Source organism: Artemia sp. Qi Xiang Cuo, chromosome 5, assembly GCF_049724085.1.
Source record: "Artemia sp. Qi Xiang Cuo chromosome 5, ASM4972408v1, whole genome shotgun sequence".
Classification (NCBI taxonomy): Eukaryota; Metazoa; Arthropoda; class Branchiopoda; order Anostraca; family Artemiidae; genus Artemia; species Artemia sp. Qi Xiang Cuo.
The window spans coordinates 15140314-15161125 of NC_142798.1; the positions used below are offsets into that span (position 1 = coordinate 15140314).

The window sequence follows — 20812 nt, forward strand, 5'->3', positions numbered from 1 at the left end:
GGAAATGGAAATAAATAAAAGGAAATAGGATCATTGCAATGTAGAAATACGATTTTATGTGCAGGACAAAAGGAAACAAAAACGTTTATGAAGCAGCAAGAAAAATACACATAAGGAAATGGAAATACATAAAAGGAAATAGGATCATTGCAATGTAGAAATACGATTTTATGTGCAGGTCAAAAGGAAACAAAAACGTTTATGAAGCAGCAAGAAAAATACACATAAGGAAATGGAAATACGTAAAAGGAAATAGGATCATTGCAATGTAGAAATACGATTTTATGTGCAGGACAAAAGAAAACAAAAACGTTTATGAAGCAGCAAGAAAAATACACGTAAGGAAATGGAAATACATAAAAGGAAATAGGATCATTACAATGAAGAAATACGATTTTATGTGCAGGACAAAAGGAAACAAAAACGTTTATGAAGCAGCAAGAAAAATACACGTAAGGAAATGTAAATACATAAAAGGAAATAGGATCATTTCAATGTAGAAATACGATTTTGTGTGCAGGTCAAAAGGAAACAAAAACGTTTATGAAGCAGCAAGAAAAATACACATAAGGAAATAGAAATACGTAAAAGGAAATAGGATTATTGCAATGTATATATACGATTTTATGTGCAGAGCAAAAGGAAACAAAAACGTTTATGAAGCAGCAAGAAAAATACAAGTAAGGAAATGGAAATACATAAAATAAAATAGGATCATTACAATGTAGAAATACGATTTTATGTGCAGGACAAAAGGAAACAAAAACGTTTATGAAGCAGCAAGAAAAATACACATAAGGAAATGGAAATACATAAAGTAAAATAGGATCATTACAATGTATAAATACGATTTTATGTGCAGGTCAAAAGGAAACAAAAACGTTTATGAAGCAGCAAGAAAAATACACATAAGGAAATGGAAATATATAAAAGGAAATAGGATCATTGCAATGTAGAAATACGATTTTATGTGCAGGTCAAAAGGAAACAAAAACGTTTATGAAGCAGCAAGAAAAATACACGTAAGGAAATGGAAATAAATAAAAAAAAATAGGATCATTGCAATGTAGAAATACGATTTTATGTGCAGGACAAAAGGAAACAAAAAAGTTTATGAAGCAGCAAGAAAAATACAAGTAAGGAAATTTAAATACATGAAATAAAATAGGATCATTACAACGTAGAAATACGATTTTATGTGCAGGACAAAAGGAAACAAAAACGTTTATGAAGCAGCAAGAAAAATACACATAAGGAAATGGAAATACATACAATAAAATAGGATCATTACAATGTAGAAATACGATTTTATGTGCAGGTCAAAAGGAAACAAAAACGTTTATGAAGCAGCAAGAAAAATACACATAAGGAAATGGAAATACATAAAAGGATATAAAATCATTGCAATATAGAAATACGATTTTATGTGCAGGTCAAAAGGAAACAAAAACGTTTATGAAGCAGCAAGAAAAATACACGTAAGGAAATGGAAACACATAAAAGGAAATTGGATCATTGCAATGTAGAAATACGATTGTATGTGCAGGACAAAAGGAAAAAACGTTTATGAAGCAGCAAGAAAAATACACATAAGGAAATGGAAAAACATAAAAGGAAATAGGATCATTGCAATGTAGAAATACGATTTTATGTGTAGGTCTAAAGGAAACAAAAACGTTTATGAAGCAGCAAGAAAAATACAAGTAAGGAAATGGAAATTCATAAAATAAAATAGGATCATTACAATGTAGAAATACAATTTTATGTGCAGGATAGAAGGAAATAAAAACGTATATGAAGCAGCAAGGCCGTACCTAGGGGGGGGGGGGCCCCAGAACTGTTTGTCTGACTCGTAAAAACGTAACAAAAATGGATATAAACAATTTTTTTCTGCGTTTTTTTTTGTGTAACCCCCCCCCCCCGGAAAAAATCTTTGGGTAAACCCCCCTCCCGAACAAAATCCTGGGTACAGCCTTGTGAAGCAGCAAGAAAAATAGAGGTAAGAAAAGGGAAATACTTACATAAAAGGAAACAGAATCATTGCAATGTAGAAGTATGACCTTATGTGCAGGGCGACAGGAAACAAGAGCGCATATGAAGCAGCAAGGAAGTAAAGCGATATTGAATATAAAACGAGCTTTCTTAGAATCATCTTTTGCCATTCTTGTGTAGTGGTTTTATATTCTTCAAGTTCATTAATTTCCTTAAAGGAAGTAATTTTTAAGATAAAATAGGAATTGGTAGTATAGAAAACAAGATCTGTATAATTTAATATATAAAAAAAAAAATCCAAAATCAGCATTGGTAGATAGAAAAACTCAACTAGTCAATATTGCCAATTAAAATTGAAGCGTTTTATTTTTTCATATATTTTTTATATTATATAATTATATTACAATTTATGATTGTAATAAATATATATGTATATATACTATTATGTGTTGTTATACATACTTGTAGTTATATTTTTTTATGTAATTTTTGCAAAGGAGGCAATAATTTCAATACTTCTCATTTAATGGTTATAGTTAATTATGGTATATCACAGAGATAGCTCACACTTGAGTATATCCTCTAAATTATCTGTTTATTTTATAATGTTTTTGCTTTCAAAATAAAGATTTTTCTCTAAATTATTTTTTTTTAAACTTTACCCACAAAAGAAGTTTTTCAAAGAAAAGTAAAGAGCCATATTAAGCCAAAGATGAACAAAAATCAATTCAAACAATTTTTCAAGCGTAAAACTACCATAAATCACTATCAATGAATAAATGAAACCCAAAGCGAACAGAAATTATAATAAATAACAGAATCAAACTCAAAACAAGCAGAAACTACGACAAAAAGGGGTGGTACTACCGACCTCTGTGCCTTTTATCTTAGTTTTACCCTTGAAAAATCATTTGACCTTATTTCTGATCATCTCTGGTTTAATTTTGCTCTTTACTTATGTTGAAAAATGTTTTGCAGGAATTTTCGTTTATATTAATTTCTGTTTAATTTTAATTGGCATGCTCTTTTTATTGGTTGAGAAACGAAAATTTTGAATATATTCGGTTTTTCTTAAAAAAAAAACCTGATTTTGGCTTACTATTTGTGTGTTGGACAATTTTTTAATAATAATTCTATTATCCTGCCTTCGATTGATTGGTAAGAGGAAAAATATTCGAATATATGGCTTGAAAATCTGCACAATCTTTAGGGTTCTATAAGGCTGACGGATTTCTAGCCTCCATCATGTTACAACCTTTGGTACAGAAAAACTACTAATCAACAATCCCCCCTCAGAATGTCCTGAAATGTTTAATTTAGTTTCCTTAACCTTTCCTGAGATATCGCACATACAACCTTTGACACCGTTAGATGCACATAGTGCATCTTGATTTAGTTCAATATCCCACACAATAAGCCCTTACAATTTTAACTTAATACCCTAAGCCGTTCCCGATACATCGCAGATATGCCCTATGGACAAAATTACATGCACTTAGTGTCTTTTGATTTAGTTTAAAATCCCCAAATTAGCTTTATCTGTTTCACCACTTTTCCTAATATTGGATAATGAAAATGGATGATACTCAAGATTTTTTTTTGTTTCCTAACTAAACTTTCTCTTCTAGATTCAGTGTGTTTTGATTCACCTTTTGTTTCTAGTGATGATCGTGAAAATGATCGTCTGTTAAAATCTCTTCATCCGTCAGACTTTTGTTACCATTCTTATCAGTACTATTCTGAAAAAGTGTTGCTTTCAATGTCTTCGGTTAAAAACTTTAATGTGTTTAATTCGAATGTGAAATGTTTAAGGTACAAATGGAATAATGTTCTGCAATATATTGGTGGTATCAACTGCCCTTATGATGTAGTAGGTCTCACAGAGACCTGGCTGTCTTAAAGTGATGATATGTCTGTGTATGACATACCAGGTTTTACTGCATACCACTCAACTAGATCTCTAACAAAGTACTCTGGTGGTATATCCCTTTTTGTCACAAGTAATCTTAATGTTGGGAGACGTTTTGATCTTGAGCAAATTTTTGATCCAGTTGTAAATAATGGAAGTGTGTATGCATTGACTGTTGACCTTTCATGTGATGTAGTAAGTTCTGAAACCTTTTGCTTATTTTATAAGCCTCCACCTTTCTCAATTGCGAAATTTTCTGAATTAATTGATGAAATGTACTCAGTTGATAAGCTTGCTTCAATAAATGTTTTTATGCTTGGAGACTTTAACTGCAATTTATTGAAAATTGGGTGTGATAATGAGTCTGACCTTTTTTTGAATCTATTTCGTCCTCTGGCCTTCTTACTTGCATTTTCTTTCCTACTCGTGTTGATCCAGTCATAACTTCTTCAACACTGATTGAAAAAAGTTTTCCGCCTTCAAAAATGATATTAAATTTTCCTCTGGTATTATTTTCTCTGATCTTTCTGAACATTTTTTAATTTATTGTTATATTCCCAAAATGAAAATGCTGAGCCAAGATGATACCAGAGGTGAGTCTTATTCAAGAATTTATAGTCAGAGCAATGGTCACAACCTTATGTCTGATCTTAGTGCTAGTGATTGGTGTTCAGTTATGAAGTCTGAGGATGTTAATAGGGCTTCAGCCTCATTAATGAGTCGGCTGATAACACTGATTGAAAAAAATTTTCCCCAAGTAAAATCTTCTAGTAAATATAAACCCAAGATGCCTTGGATGTCTCCTAGTCTTGTGAGATCAACAATGCGGAAGTCAGAGCCTTTTAAGCTAGCTTGCAAAAGCCTTGATCCTGATGATTTATCAAAGTATAAGCATTATAAGAATGTATTAACATCAACAAGTAGACTATCTAATAGGAATAATTTTTTATTGAACATTCAAGACTGAAAAGGTAATTTATAGATAGTTCGGAATTTAATTAATAAAGCTTTATCTCGTACGAAACAATCAAAGAAACAGCCTACGGCCTTCAAGAATGCAGATAGTTCTACTATAGATAGTTCAACTATTGAAAAAGCAGCTGTACCTAGTGCCTTCAACTTTTTACTTTACCACCCTACCAACTGTTACGACCCCCTCCTTTCCTAAACTAGGTAAATCTTCACCAGCTGAGAGATGTATTTTTCTAACTCCCTGTATAAGCATAGAGATCTGTGATTTTATTTCTTCTTTAAATAGCAGTAATACAGCTGATGCGCTTGGACTAACAAACCATGTGCTTAAGTCTGTTTCTTCTTATGTTGTTGAACCTCTTACCCATATTTTTAATCTATCTATTTCAAAAGGTATATACCCTGATTTGTTTAAAATTGCAAAAGTACTCCCTTTTTAAGAAGGGTGACCCTAGCTTAGTGTCAAGTTATAGACCTATATCAATTCTCCCAATTTTCTCGAAATTACTTGAAAAAGTTGTGCATAAGAGGCTTTTTTCATTCCTGTCTACTGGTGCTTCGATTGGAAGCGGTTCTGTTCTGTCTGATCACCAGTATGGCTTCCGACCTAAACTCTCAACTGCATGTGCTCTAGTTGACGTTACAGAATTCGTGCGTGTTATCATAGGCAAGGGTCGTTGTGTTCTAGGACTATTTCTTGATTTTTATAAAGCTTTCGACATGGTAGATCATTTTGTCTTACTGGGAAAACTACTGGGAAAACTTGGAGTTCGGGGAATTGCCTTTGAATGGTTTAAATCTTACCTGTCTAATAGATCTCAGTTTGTGTGTTACGATGGGAAATATTCTGATCTAGCTTCGGTTTCCAAAGGGGTACCTCAAGGCTCAGTTTTGGGACCCCTCCTCTTTCTTATTTATATTAATGACCTTCCTCCATCTCCCAACCTTGATACCCACACTGTTTTGTTTGCAGACGGTAGTAATTTTTTTGTGGTTTCTAATGATCTGCCCCCTGCTGTTGCTAAGGCTCAGCTTCTGCTCAACCATGTGCGTGATTGGTGTGAGCAGAACAGGATGCTCTTGAATAGCTCTAAGAGTAACATTATTCATTTTCGAACCCCATACCACATGTCTGAACCTTCCCCAACAATCTATATTTTTTATGGTACTGATATACTTCCCCAGTGCTCTTGTGTTAAACTTCTTGGTGTGCACGTTGATTGTTTTCTTTCTTTCAAAACTCATACTTCCTATACACATTCTACAATTTCTCGTCAAGTGTCTATGCTTCATCGTGCCAATCAATTTCTTCCTCCCGATGTAATGCTTTCTCTTTACTATGCATTTGTCCTTCCTTATCTTTCTTATTGCTGCACTGTATGGGGCAATACTAACTATTCTTCCCTTTGGCAACTCCGAACAGCACAGAATAGAGCGGTGAAGACAATTTTCGCCTTCCCCGACTCTATCCTACAGCTGATCTTTACAGTGATACAGGTCTAGATGCCTTAGATATGGCTATCAAGAATCAGAACCTAAAACTAGCTCATCGAGCCTTCAATTTCTCACTTCCTCCAAATATCTTATCCTACTTTGATCTAGCATCAACACGTAAGTGCACTTTGCTTCGGAGCTCTGTTCACCAATTTCGGTTGCCTAAAAGGGTATCCTCAGCAGCTCAGAGGTCACCAATTTATAGAGCAATTGCTCTTTGGGACTCTATTCCCAATGAACTTTCTCTTATTAAAAACTCTTCTTCCCTTTGCAGAAAAATATTCTCTAAGGCTTGAAGTAATTTCGTTTTCTTTCTGTATTTCTTTATACATTTTGCATTATCTATTTTTTCCGCTTTACTTTATATAGTTTGTTTTTTTTCTCCTCTTTTATTATGTTGAATGAGATTCGAACCCCGTTGTTTAATAATATTATTAATGGTTGGAATTTTAATAAATTACAGGACATTTTCAGTTTGGATAAAATTAAGTCAAAGGTTATTGTGTAGCAGTTGTTTTTTTGTTTTTTTTTTGTTGATTTTTCTCACATTGTTTTTATATTTTTGAGATATTGTTGTATTTTTTTCTCCTTCCCTGATTTGTTTTGTGTGGATTTTTTGATTGATACGAGGTCTTCAACAAGCTATGCTTCTTGGGACCTCTAGCGCTTAAGTGTATTTATGTATTTATTGTAGTATTTAATAAATTGAATTGAATATCCTATTCCATTCCTGAGATATTGCATCTGTGCCATTTTGACCGCCTGGATGCACTTAAACTCTTTTTATTTCGTTCAATAGTAGCCTAGCAGTAGTAGTAGCAGAAGTAGAAGCAGTAGCAGTCGCAATTAGCCACATTTGCAGGTAGTCACAGCAGCAGTCACAAGTTTCCTCTTAATTCCCTTAGCTATTCCAGATATATTGCATATAAGCCCTTTTAGTATCGATATTTAATTAAACATCTCTTTCAACATACCCTGAAAGTTTCAACTTTATACCTTTATCTGTTCTTAAGATATCGCAAGTACCCCCTTATGACAAACTTGTATGGACAGTGTGTCTTTTGATTTAGTTCAATATCCCCGATAACATACTTTGAACGTTCAACGTAACCCCCCTAGCTGTTCCTGGGATATTCCGCATACGCTCTGTTGACAATCTAGATACATACAGTACTTTTGATTTAGTTTCACATCCTCCTCAACTTTCCCTAAAAACTAAAACCTAATACCCTACTGTGTTCCTGAGAAATTACACCGATGCCATTTTGACGACCTGGAAGCACTTAAACCCTTTTAGTTTAGTTCAACAATAGTACCTGAAAGTAATAGTAGTTGCCCTGAAAATTTCAATTTAATAACTTCAGCCGTTTTGGAGACATCGGTGATATGTCCTTTTGACAACCAACATGCACGTAGAACATTTTGATTTAGTTTTATAAAACACAAACTAACCCTGAAAGTTTCTATTTCATACCATATTTCAGTTCAAAGATATCCTGTCCATGCCATTTTGACAACCTGGATGCATTTAAAGTATTTTGATTTAGCTGAATAGTAGTAGTATTAGTAGTAGAAGTAGCATCGAAAGAGGTAGTAATATAAGCGGCCCTGAATGTTTTAGCTTTATATCCTAAGGCATTGCTGGGATAATGCCGATACACCCCCTTGATAACCTGCATCTACAACAAGTGTGTTTTGATGTAGTTCAACATCCCCCTCAACATACCCTGAAACCTCCAACTTTATGCTGAAAGCCATTCCTTAGGTATTGCTGATACGCCCTACTGACAAAATGATTGCATACAGTGTGTTTTGATTTAATTCAACATCATCCCTAACATTCCTGTACGCAGGGGCGTCCCGAGGGGGGGGCGGTTTTGGGTGCGCCGCCCCCTAAATTTTTTGGTATTTGGTAAAATTTTCGCCCAAGGCAAAAATTTTGGCAGAAATTTTGCAAAATCGGGCAAAATTTAGCAACATTCTTGATTTCTGCAGAAAATTCGACATAAATCAGGTAGCGATTCAGTAAAATTTACAAAGATCCCCCCCCCCATTGAAATGAGCCTCGGGACGCTCCTGCCTGTACTTTTCACCTTAATACACATAGCTTCAGTAGAAATAGTAGTAGACATAGCAGTATAGAAGCTGTAGTACTAGGATAAGGGCCGTGGGGGTCTGCTTGCTCTTTAGTCACTTTTGACCCTTAAAAATGACACTGGGACTTCTAATTTTCAATCAAATGAGCTCCGAGATTTCTACGAGAACTCCATCCATACGCAGTGCCTTAGTAAAAAAAAAAGTATACAGTAGAAATGAAGATAGTAGAATATAAAGAATATAGGAATAGTAGAAATGATTTGGTCACCAATCAAAAGATATAGCGTCTAATCTACCATAAACAATCCTCAATAATAAAAAAAAACAACCTTGGCTTTGATGATTTCTGTTTTATAAATAATAGATATTTCAGTTTAAAAGAACCAGAATGTACATGAAAAAGTTTTATGACATATATGTGTATAAATACTTAATATAAATTACATATACTTAATAAAAAGGATATAGATTATAAATACTTAACCAGAAGTAATTCATGAACTGAGCAATTTTTAGTGGGCTACAAACTAGCTGCTTGACTTACCATATAGACCTAGGTAAATTAAGCCCTGATTAAATAGGCAAAGGAAACCATAATACAGAAAACCTTAATTGACTAATTACTTAATTTTTAAACCCGCAAATAGAAAAAAGCAAGGTAGAATAATAGTAAAAAAAAGAAAAATGCATAAACAAAAAAAATTAGCCAAGACAATAGTGACTAAAGTACAATATAGTGAGTAAAGATAAGTATGGTGTACTCGTCAGATATATATTATACAGTAGTCCTAAACAAAATAGAATAGACTTTAATTTTAAAATTACTTTCACAGCATGGTTGCCAAATATGAATTTCACGTCAGAAATAGCACTTGTACATATATATCATATTGAAAGGATTTGACCTTCATGTAAAAAATAGTCCATTGTAGAAAACACATAAAAAGATGAGTCAAATGTAGATGAGTTAGTATAGAACAGTAAGTATCTGTTGTGTGAAAACGTTATGAGAAAAAGAAGCTGGCCGGGCACCCATCTACCCACAAGTGTATACTGAGCTGATTGATGCAATGGTCAGTGAATTCCCCTTCCCAGAGCATTTTTACCAGCTAATTCAGGAAATATCAGAGAGTGAGATGAAACAATCCATTAAAATCCACCGTAGAAGATCTTTGCTGGGTACTGATGGAATCCCATCAACAATGTATAAGACATTAAGGTACTGGTGCATTAAACGGACACTTCTAATAAGTCAAGTTTGGTTAATGCTAATGAAATAAAATAGGATGAAAATATAATAGTTTATAAACAAATTTGGGCTATATATTTGCACAATAGGGGGGTAGGGGGTAAAGCATACCATATATTAAATACGTAACCTAACCTAACCTAGGTACCTTCCCCCCTAAACCCCAAAAACAACAGTTTACACATCGTAAACGCAATGAAAACTACTCTTTACATTCCATTTCTGAATAGCGGTCTCTTGAAAAACCGGTCTGGCGGATTTGTCTCTCATTAGCATATAAAAGTGTCCGTTTAAAGCACCAGTACCGAAATTAATTAATCCCCTGTTGCCAGTTCTCTTAACTTTGTTTAATGTGGTCCTGGTTTCATGTAGTTGGCCAACAGCATGGAATATGTTGGTTATAATGCTGTTATTTAAAAAGGGTGACTGGATGAAGCATAGTAATTATTGCCCTATTAGTCTAGTACCAACAATTAGTAATTTTTTGGAAAAGGTTCTAGATGTTAGAATAGGGCTATGGCTAGAAAAAAAAATTGTCAGTGAGACCCAAGGAGGATACCAAAAGGATTATTCAATTACAGATTGTGTATTTATACTCCAGGCTCTTATTGGAAAATACTGCAGGGGAAACAGAAGCTTTTTGCCACGTTTTTGGACTTTGAAAAGGCATTTGATAGTATTGATAGACCTATTTATTCCATTATCTTGTTAAGATAGGCCTACCCAGGCATGGGCGTAGGGAAGGGGGGCAGGGGGGGGGGGGCAGCTGCCCCCCTAGAACTTCAAATTTACGATAGATATTAGCGAGAACTTTTCGTATGTTGGAATTTTTTGTTGGATGTTACCTGGTAGATGGTTAAAAAAGCTGGAAATAAACAGAAATTTCCAAATATCGTTTGCGATATCAATATTTACGTTTCGATCTTTAATATTAATTGTCGGTCCGATACATACATAGGAGACTGGCCCACGATCGGCTGATTTTAACTTATTGAATTCTCCATGAATTGATTCAAGCGATAAGAAGTTGCTGATCTTGTCAAAGCAAAAGTAAATCATTAAATACCATCCTTGAAAAAGACAATTAGAAATACTCCGTCATTTTTCCACCTGGATGCTTCTCTATCCGAGTGGTCAAGAATGCCAAACCTGGATCCTCCTAGCACTGGTTCAGTCGTCTCTACCTTATTTTTTGCCACCGGGCAAAAGAAAAAGAAAAGTGACCAGGGGAACATTAAAGCTTGTTTTTCGGCTATAAAATTAAGAAAGAATATGGTCAGCATAAAAAACTACAAAATGAATTTCATTAAGGTTTAAAAAAAATATCAAGAGTATTAATTTAAAATTATAAATTGGCTGATCAACACCAAAAGTAAGCCGCTCCGCTAATCTTGGTGTTCTACCTTTCAATGGTGGCAGTTTTATTTCAAATTCTGTCTTTAAGACACTATTCATCTCATCAGTTAGCGCAAAGTCTCTTGCTCCAGTCTTCTTCCAAAAGAGGACCTTAATTTCTTCAGTTGCTACTTTTGATAATAATAACATTGTGAACAGAATTCCCTTTATTGCTCTTCAGCTCAATCAGAATGTAATCACCAGCCTTGACTTTCTCAGTGTCAAATTAGAAGTTGCTGGTAGGGGGCTTGTCTTCAATGTCTATGCTGGGGTCTGAAGAGTTGTTGTATACAGGATCATCTATGTCAGAATCGTCACTCTAACTGTAACTCTTGTTGCCAGAGACACGCCTTTTGCTTTTTAGTCTTTTCACTTGTCTGACTTTCTTCCGTTCCAGGACTAGGGCTTTTTGGCAGATACAGCTTTTATCCTAGCAGCAATGCATTCTTTCATAGGGGTGTCAGTGAGCACTTCTGAGTTTTTCATATTTTTTTTTCCTGTTGATTTTTGGGTTTGAGTTGATTGATAAAATGCTCCAAGTAAAGCAAAGAATGAGAGGCAGTCATACAGCTAGAAGTACTTTCTGAGCTTATCGTGATGGGTTCTGATGAATCGCCCCCAAGTAAAATGTCCAGGCACTGTGTTTGCTTGAAAATAAGTAGAGGATGGACTGTGTCTTCAAAACATTAACACTAACACCAATCATGGTGAAATGACCTTTTTCTACCGCTGTGACATTCCCTTTTCACTTCGAGCCTTTCTGTGCATTGATTTTACCAGGCTTTTGGATTTTTTCACACCTGATTCGTCAAAAGTTCCAATGTCTTGTGGTCTGAACATGTGTTTATATAGGCCTCAATCCAGGTTGTTAAAGAAAGCTCCTACACTGTGACAGTTGAAAGCAGTTGCCCGTCATAGGCTTGTACTTATTGGCGTTCTTACTGATAGAGTTTTAAGGCAATACATAAGACCACGGTACCAATCTTTACCTGTAGATCCTCCACTGTCTCCGTTGCCTTTGCAGTTCCGTTATCCGGTACTTTTATGCTCTTAATAATGGCATAAGTGTATGCAAATTTACACGCTTCTAGGGGAATACAGTCGAAAGCATATAAGCTATCGTTTTCAAGTAAGTTTTTAGTCTTTTTGCTTGTTCCTCTGTAAATATTGATCATGGGTTATAACTGGGTGTAAGGAAATTCAGGTCCAGACTTTTTAGAGGGATATTCAGCTTCCCAACTTTTTTTTTATGTAGTCTTGCAGCGTTCCTCTAGGGACACCCATGGTACTTCCAGAGAATCCAACTGACTTCTTGTAGAATAAGACAGAAAAAACTGCTATTTTATTTTCTTCTGGATTACAGCCACCTTTCTTTCTTTTCTCTTCTGTTTTACTTTTAATCATTTCATCTTGAATGAAATTTAACAGAAAAAAAGACCTTCAGTTCACCTACTGTTCTGACAGGATTAAACAACGCCAGAAATAACACAGTTTTGGGTATTAAGCTTGCCTTTAACCTTTAAATATGCTGTTTACACAGCTTTTACAAGCATAGCCCACCATTGGACACTTTGGTACGGCATGCCAAATTTACCCTGGGTATTGTGGCCAAACATGGGAGTTCACTATCCCACAGGATGAAAAAATACTAACAGCAAACTGGTGAAGATGGCACGTCTCGGAAGATGCCAAAAACAGGCAAATAATAGGAGAATACAATGTGAGTTTACAACGCGAGTTTTCTAGTATTCGTAATTAGGCGAAGGCTTTCAGACAAAATTGAACAAAATTCCAGAGTTAATCACCATAAAACCTGATCCAATCTGAAGTTTTTGGTAAAAGTATTAATTAAGGTCAGACTTTTTAAAAAAATACACTGCAATCTGTCAGAGCGTTTATAATCCACCAGAAGCCCCATAGGTTTTTGTATTGAAACTGTTTGCTTTGGCTAGACGTGGGTCGGTCTCCCCTATACCAATTTTAATATTTAATTTTGCCCAACTGTAAAATTTTGAGTTGAATTCTTAGAAGAAGCTATAATCCAGCCATCTTGTTATTTGTGTCAAATTGATTTTGTGGTGTTTATGTTTTTTAGGAATGGGAAGTAGGACATTGGTTCTCTCATGTTATACTGTTGCGGGAAAAGTGGAACTGGGGAAATGTTAAAGGCAAAGTTTTTGTGAAAAACATAATGACTTGTTTCTAAATACATATATTCAAAGGACTTCGGGAATTATTAGTAAGATCCCTCCCCCCTCCATCACAGAAGCGGCTGCCCCCCCCCCCACACAAGATGCTGCCTACGCCCATGTAGCCAGGTCTTTTATTATGTTATTAATTAACATATACAAGACAACTTTATCTGTGGTTTTTATTGTTAAAAAAGGTGCATCTAGGCCATTCAGAACCTTCAGGAGTTTGCCAAGGGTGCATGTTGTCACTGAAATTTTTTAGTCTGTATATCAATGATTTTGCAGAGTTCCTTGAACAGAGATGGGCCCCAGTTGTATCACTAGCAAATACCCTATTTTCTTGTTTGCTGTTTGTTGACAACACAGCTTTAGTGGCCAAATCAGCCAAGGAACTCCAAACTCTTCTGAATTTAACTGAAGCTTACCTAGAATCAAAGAAGTTGAAGCTGAACACATCTAAGATAGAGATTGTCATCTTCCAAAGTAGGAAGTCCAATGGACCTCAGGATTATTCATTTACTTATAAAGACAAGGCAATAAAAGTGACCCCAAAGTATAAATATCTGGGATTTGTGGTCACCGCAAATGGGAATTGGACTGAGCACATTAAATTGATGATTTCACGTGGTAAGGCAGCTGCTTGTGCTCTACTTTGAAAAAAACATATCATGGGAATTAAAAATATGGAGATGCACAAGTACCTTTTTATGACTAAAGTCCTACCTGTTGCTCATTATGGCTTTGAGTTGTGGGGGACTACTACGGTAAAACAACTGGAATCTCTGCAGTTTGTGTATTTCAAAGAGTTATAGGCCTCCAAAATAATTTTAGTAGTTTGGTCCTAAAGGGTGATTTGGGTTTGCAGGATCTACATCATATGAGGACTATACAAATGATTAAGTTTTAATTACAGGTTACGCGCTTGCCTGATAACTGCCTGGCAAAAGCAGCCTACACAGAGATGTTGAATTGTACCAAAAAGGCAGCATGGCCAAACCAGGTTAAAGCCCTTTTGGATAATGGTGGTTTATCATGGGCATGGAATGAGGAGAAGGGTCCTCTAGGTAAACCCGAAGATTTCCTTGGTAAGTTTGCATAATCCCTTCAGGACCAAGAGATTCAGGTTTGGCTAACAGGTCTGGAAAAGTCTAGTAGCCTGCACTTTTATAGACAGACTAAAGAAATGTATGGAAAGGAGTTTTATTTGAAACTGAATCTACTATGGAGAATCAGTTGCAGGCATGGTTGAATTGCATACCACTGTGTAAAGGATACTGGGAGTCTTATCATGAGGATGGCTCATGAGGTAGGCGTGCCTGCCCCTTTTGTGGGGAGTTTGGGGATGGGATGGACAATTTTCTGAGTAGATGTCAATGTTTGATGGATTTTAGGGATACAATTTTTTTGGAGATGTACTACTGCTCCTGGGTGTTTTGGGGACTACTTTGAGGGACCTAATTATGGCATTAGGTTGTTTTATAGAGAAAGGTCTGATGGTGTGGAAAGAAGCAGTAGTTTAAATTTGTTGAGTGTTATTGTTCTTTTGTTTATTTTTGTGTATATAGCCACTGGTTTTACATATATATATATATATATATATATATATATATATATATATATATATATATATATATATATATATATATATATATATATATATATATATATATATATATATATATATATATATATATATATATATATATAAATATTTCCCTAATCCTTTGATATTCTGCGTCAGATATATGCATTCCACTGGGATACTAGAACCATATATCAGTGGAGATTTCAACATCCATTTTTTAAGTTTTGCATATTGGCATGGGCTGCTCTTTACTTTCAGCTTCTTACTTCAAACTGTTTGATACCACAAAACCCTGCATTTTGAAGATACTACAATGAATTCAAAGTGCATACAAAACACCTATTTATTGCAGCAACTGAGACAATGGATTGACAAGCTACAAAAGCATATCTTACTTGATCTGAATATACTCCTTTTTACAATTAAATGCTCTCCTCTTCAATAAATGACCAATTATTTACAAAAACAGGGTAGCTACAATCCCTCCCATTGCAATGATTTTTGTCTAAGGAAACCAAGGACAGTTCAGTTGAAAATATGCAACTGCATCCAATAGTATAATTTATTTATTAAATGGAGTACTTGCACTTTCATGTCAGAAATAGAAAAAATGTCAGCATTGTCTATAATGATGAGAGAGGTGGGTCACCTTCTAGATCTTAATAATAGCTCTGATTATATATGCCTGCAATAAACTAGCTAGTTTTAAGCACTGAAATATAATTCCAAATACCTACTGACAATAACTTATTGACAGTGAGAATGACTAATGACAATGGTGCTAAAAAAAAGAAATACATTACTTACATCTTCTATTTTCTGCAGTACATCTTTTGTGGAAACTTTATCCTGGAAAAAAAAAACTTTGTGAAAATGAGACATTTGGCTCCAACAAGAATTTTACAGTTGTTTTAATTAATGTCAAAGAGATGAGGTTTTGTACTGATGATAGTGACCTCCCCAAGATATTAGTAAAAATTCAAAGAACCTATAATAGTGATTCAACATCAGCAAAATTTGTTATGATTCTGATTCTTTTTTGAAAGTTCAGCAGTGAGATCAGTAAACCCTTTCTTGAGCAGTGTAGCATTAATGACCTCCAGCTTAATGTGAATAAAACAAAAGTCATGAGGTTTAATCCACTTAAGCATGGCCTCTCATGGCCAGATCCATGGTACCCTACCGCCTCAACCTCAGTGATTCTCAGGGTTACTTTCAGTGTTGACTGGTCATTTAGCGCGCACATCGCCGGTCTGGCAAAAAAAGGTAGTTGCGCACTATGGTTGTTAATTACCTTGTGCCGACTGGGTTTATCACAGTCAGCTGAAGACAGTTTAAGTCACACATGTGCGCCCTATCCTAGAATATAAATGTCATGTGTGGGGCCCTCAGGCTCATAGTATTGACCACCTAAGTGAATATCTGGAGGTCATTCAAAACAGGCAGAGAAAGTCATACTAAGCCTGAAATACAACTCTTATAAGGCTGCCCTTAGTACCTTACAACTGCCAACGTTGCATGATAGGCGCTTGCAGCTGATGTGCAATTTTGGGCAGTCCCTTCTTTCGTCCCAGAAACACCGTTCGTTGCCCCCCCCCCCTGTACCAATCACTGCCAACACCCGCCATAAAAACCAACTAGTGCCGCCGAAGTGTCAAACAACCCGTCACAGCAATTCATTCGTGCCTTTTTTATCAGTTATTTAAACCGCCAGTGACCAGTTTTATGCAATGTACTAAACAGTGCCATTTAGTCACGGCTTCGGCCACGGTTACGATAGTTGTTTATCAAATAAATGAGTCTGAGTCTGTACTAGCCTTATTTTTGAACCAATAGTTTGACTAGTAATCATTTTCTGTTTCCAAATTTCAGGCTTAAAAAAATGACAATTCCAGTTGATCCTAAGTGTAATGTAGTTACATTCCAACAACAAGTTAGAATGCCAGAGCAGCTGTGATAATTAAAAGTGCAACATATGCCATTTTTGTAACTTTTCATGAGAGCAAAACAAATGGAAAAAAGTTTTGTCAGCTGCGGTCACTCTGAAGGATTAGGCTACTGGGATAACAGGAAAATAGTCTAAACGAACTTTTTATGCTCTTGTCAGTTATATAAAATAAACTAAGTATTCTAAGCAATTTCAAAATTATTCCAATTTATGGCATATGTCTCCTTTTTTGTTGACAAAAAAAGGAGACAAATGCCAGATCTCCATGTTATAGCTCCATAAGATAATCCTCTTCTGTAATTTTGAATAGCAACAAGACCTGATAAAAAAAGAGACCTACCCCACTTAGAGGCTAATGTCTCCTTTTATCTTCAAAACAGTAAAAGATAGGACAATTTTCTGACTGCATCATTCAATTCCTTGTGCTTAGTTTACCCAAGACCACTGGCAGATCCAGGGGGGCCCTGGTCCACCCAAGATTTTTATCTGGGTCCCTCTTTCCCTGTTTTTGTTTCTTTTTTCACTCTTTCTTTAGAATAAATTTGTCAATTTGGTCAATTATTGTCACACTGCCCCCCCCCCCCCTAAGATTTTTGTCATTGGTGCTATTGTCATATTGCCCCCTCCCCCCCCCAAGATTTTGCTCTAGATCTGCCCCTGCCCAAGACACATACATAACTCATTTTCAACCAAAATGGCATATGTTGCACTTTTAGTTATCATGGCCAAGAGGGGTTGGGACATCCCTATCCCCTAAAGAGGAGTAATTTATGGAAAAAATAAATAAAATTATGCTTTCATGTCATTAAAACTTTTGCTCTTGTCAAAGTTCTTGAAAGGTTTGTGAACTAAGCTTTAATGCAACATTTTGAGGTCAATAACATCCTCACTCCTTCTCAATATGGCTTCAGGACTGGAAAATCCATTGACAATAACCTTGTACAGACATGATTATAGCACTTTTGACAGAATTTGTTTTGTTAATATGACCCTTCTAGACCTAGCAAAAGCTTTTGATGAAGTTTGCCATGAGTTCTTTACCATAAAGTTGAAAGCTGCAACTACAGATCTTCCTGTTATATGACAGATGCAGGACTTTCTATCAGACAGAACCTAAGTTTTCATAATTTTGGTTCTGGTGGTGTTGCTCATTTTTCATGAGCAACATGAAAGAAACCATAAGTCAGGTTAACATGAACAAAACCATAAGTCAACAATCCTTGGAAGCTCATGGAAAAATCTAAACACTGCTATAAAGACTAACTTGTTTAGTCAAGCAGCTAATAAAGACTGCCTTGTTGCTGTTCTTGAAAGTTGAAGGTTAGTGAACTAAGCTTTAATGCAACATTTTGAGGTCAATAAAATCCTCACTCCTTCTCAATATGGCTTCAGGACTGGAAAACCCATTGACACTAACCTTGTACAGACATATGATTATAGCACTTTTTGACAGAATTTGTTTTGTTAATTTGTTTTGATCTTCCTGTTATATGACAGATGCAGGACTTTCTATCAGACAGAACCTAAGTTTTCATAATTTTGGTTCTGGTGGTGTTGCTCATTTTTCATGAGCAACATGAAAGAAACCATAAGTCAGGTTAACATGAACAAAACCATAAGTCAACAATCCTTGGAAGCTCATGGAAAAATCTAAACACTGCTATAAAGACTAACTTGTTTAGTCAAGCAGCTAATAAAGACTGCCTTGTTGCTGTTCTTGAAAGTTGAAGGTTAGTGAACTAAGCTTTGATGCAACATTTTGAGGTCAATAAAATCCTCACTCCTTCTCAATATGGCTTCAGGACTGGAAAACCCATTGACACTAACCTTGTACAGACATATGATTATAGCACTTTTTGACAGAATTTGTTTTGTTAATTTGTTTTGATCTTCCTGTTATATGACAGATGCAGGACTTTCTATCAGACAGAACCTAAGTTTTCATAATTTTGGTTCTGGTGGTGTTGCTCATTTTTCATGAGCAACATGAAAGAAACCATAAGTCAGGTTAACATGAACAAAACCATAAGTCAACAATCCTTGGAAGCTCATGGAAAAATCTAAACACAGCTATAAAGACTAACTTGTTTAGTCAAGCAGCTAATACAGACTGCCTTGTTGCTGTTCTTGAAAGTTGAAGGTTAGTGAACTAAGCTTTAATGTAACATTTTGAGGTCAATAAAATCTTCACTCCTTCTCAATATGGCTTCAGGACTGGAAAATCCATTGACACTAACCGTGTACAGACATATGATTATAGCACTTTTTGACAGAATTTGTTTTGTTAATATCACCCTTCTAGACCTAGCAAAAGCTTTTGATGAAGTTTGCCATGAGTTCTTTACCATAAAGGTGAAAGCTGCAGCTACAGATCTTTCTGTTATATGACAGATGCAGTACTTTCTATAAGACAGAACCTAAGTTGCCAAAATTTTGGTTCTGGTGGTGTTGCTCATTTTTCCTACTCTGCAACAGTTTTAAGCAGTGTCCCTCAGATTACAATTCTTGGGCCAAGTCTCTATAACTTCTATTTAAATGATGAGCTAAATCTTCTATCAAACCTCCTCAATCTTTACGTGATGATTCTAAATTAGTGGGTAAAGCTGCCATGGCTTCTGATTTACAATCTATCCAGATTGATCCTAACAGCCTTAGAAATTAGGCTGATACATGACTCCTTGTCTTCAATATTGATAAATGTTAGGTGCTCCATTTGGCAAATAGAATCAACATCAGAAGCATTTCTTCCAAGGACATTTTCTTTTGGAAGTTTCTGAAGAAAGAGATCTTGGAGTCATTGCTGATGACAGGTTGAATTCAAGCACCCCTGCCAAGATGAGCCATCATCTGCCTTCCAATCCCTTGCCATTATCAAAAGGACACTCTCAATCTAGCATCCTAGAGTGTTCATGAAATTGTATAAGGTACCCTACTGGTTTGACTACAGGGTTGCCAGGTATACTAATATATCACTATTTCTAGTGATTTTGTATTGCCTAGTGATTTTTCTTAATCTAGTGATTTTTAGGATGTATTACATGAAGCATAAATTCAAGCAAATAGATTATCCAGGAAGCTAATTATCAAATGCAAAAGGAATGCTCTAATAAAATTTTACTGACAGCCAACAAAAACTCAAAACTATTCTCTTAGTTCTGTCTCAGAAACCTTAGTCTATAAACATAATGTCTGTCTTCCATGGTATTATATTAGCCTTAAAAATAGGGAAAGACAAGAGATATGTATGAGCTTGAAACCTTTCCAGGCCAAAATTATGCTTGGAATTTATTCCTGAAAGTTTTATTCTCTTAGCCAAAGTGCTTTCTTAGAGAGCAAAAAGTCTCTCATTTAGAATTGATCCCAAGTTTTACCAAAACCAACAAGAATCTGAGATTGAGATTACTAAAAGGATAGTAGATAGGAAAAAATAGAATATACAGACTGATTCTCTATTTAATATGCTATCAAAACATAATAATCATTGCTGTTGCAATTGCATCAAAGTCCCCTAGACTAAGGATGACAATTTCTTTTTTTAAAATTGGCTTAATTTGGCATCATGAGCCAAATGTTAGTTAGAAACCAGAAAAAAGATAATAAAAAATCTACATAATTAGCAAAATTTTGTTTATAACTTAAGGCTATATGCAGCACCAGTAATCATGTACTGTCATCCCAACTTTGAAGAAAACACTATAACAACAAAAGAGCAGTACGGTACCATTTAATTCCCTAGTTGATCCTGTTTCTATATACGCAATAGTCTTGAAAATTGCATTAGCCTAACCTCTCCCCCTGATTGGACAAGATATAGCTTTAGGCTAAAGTAGGCCTATGTAAAACAAGACTTTGCTGATTTTGTAAATTTGTTTTCTTAAAATTGGTATTATGGACTGATTGTTGACCCTCAATAACTAAAGCTGCATCTCTTCAGTAGCAGGGGTCATACAGTTAGCAATGTCCAAAATTAGGGACTTAG

At 35.3% G+C, this 20812-nt stretch overlaps 1 protein-coding gene across 2 annotated transcripts in view; it reads right to left on the bottom strand.

The window, feature by feature from the left end:
* Positions 1 to 20812, bottom strand: part of Lnpk (zinc-ribbon metal-binding protein lunapark) — a 78494-nt gene that overhangs the window by 49153 nt on the left and 8529 nt on the right. For both annotated transcript variants that reach the window (XM_089089357.1, XM_089089356.1), the window contains exons 2-3: positions 15693 to 15734; positions 2022 to 2203 (exon numbers count right to left, since the gene is read on the bottom strand). In XM_089089357.1, the coding sequence (XP_088945483.1) occupies positions 2022 to 2203; positions 15693 to 15734 (224 nt within the window). The remainder of the gene's footprint in view (positions 1 to 2021; positions 2204 to 15692; positions 15735 to 20812) is intronic.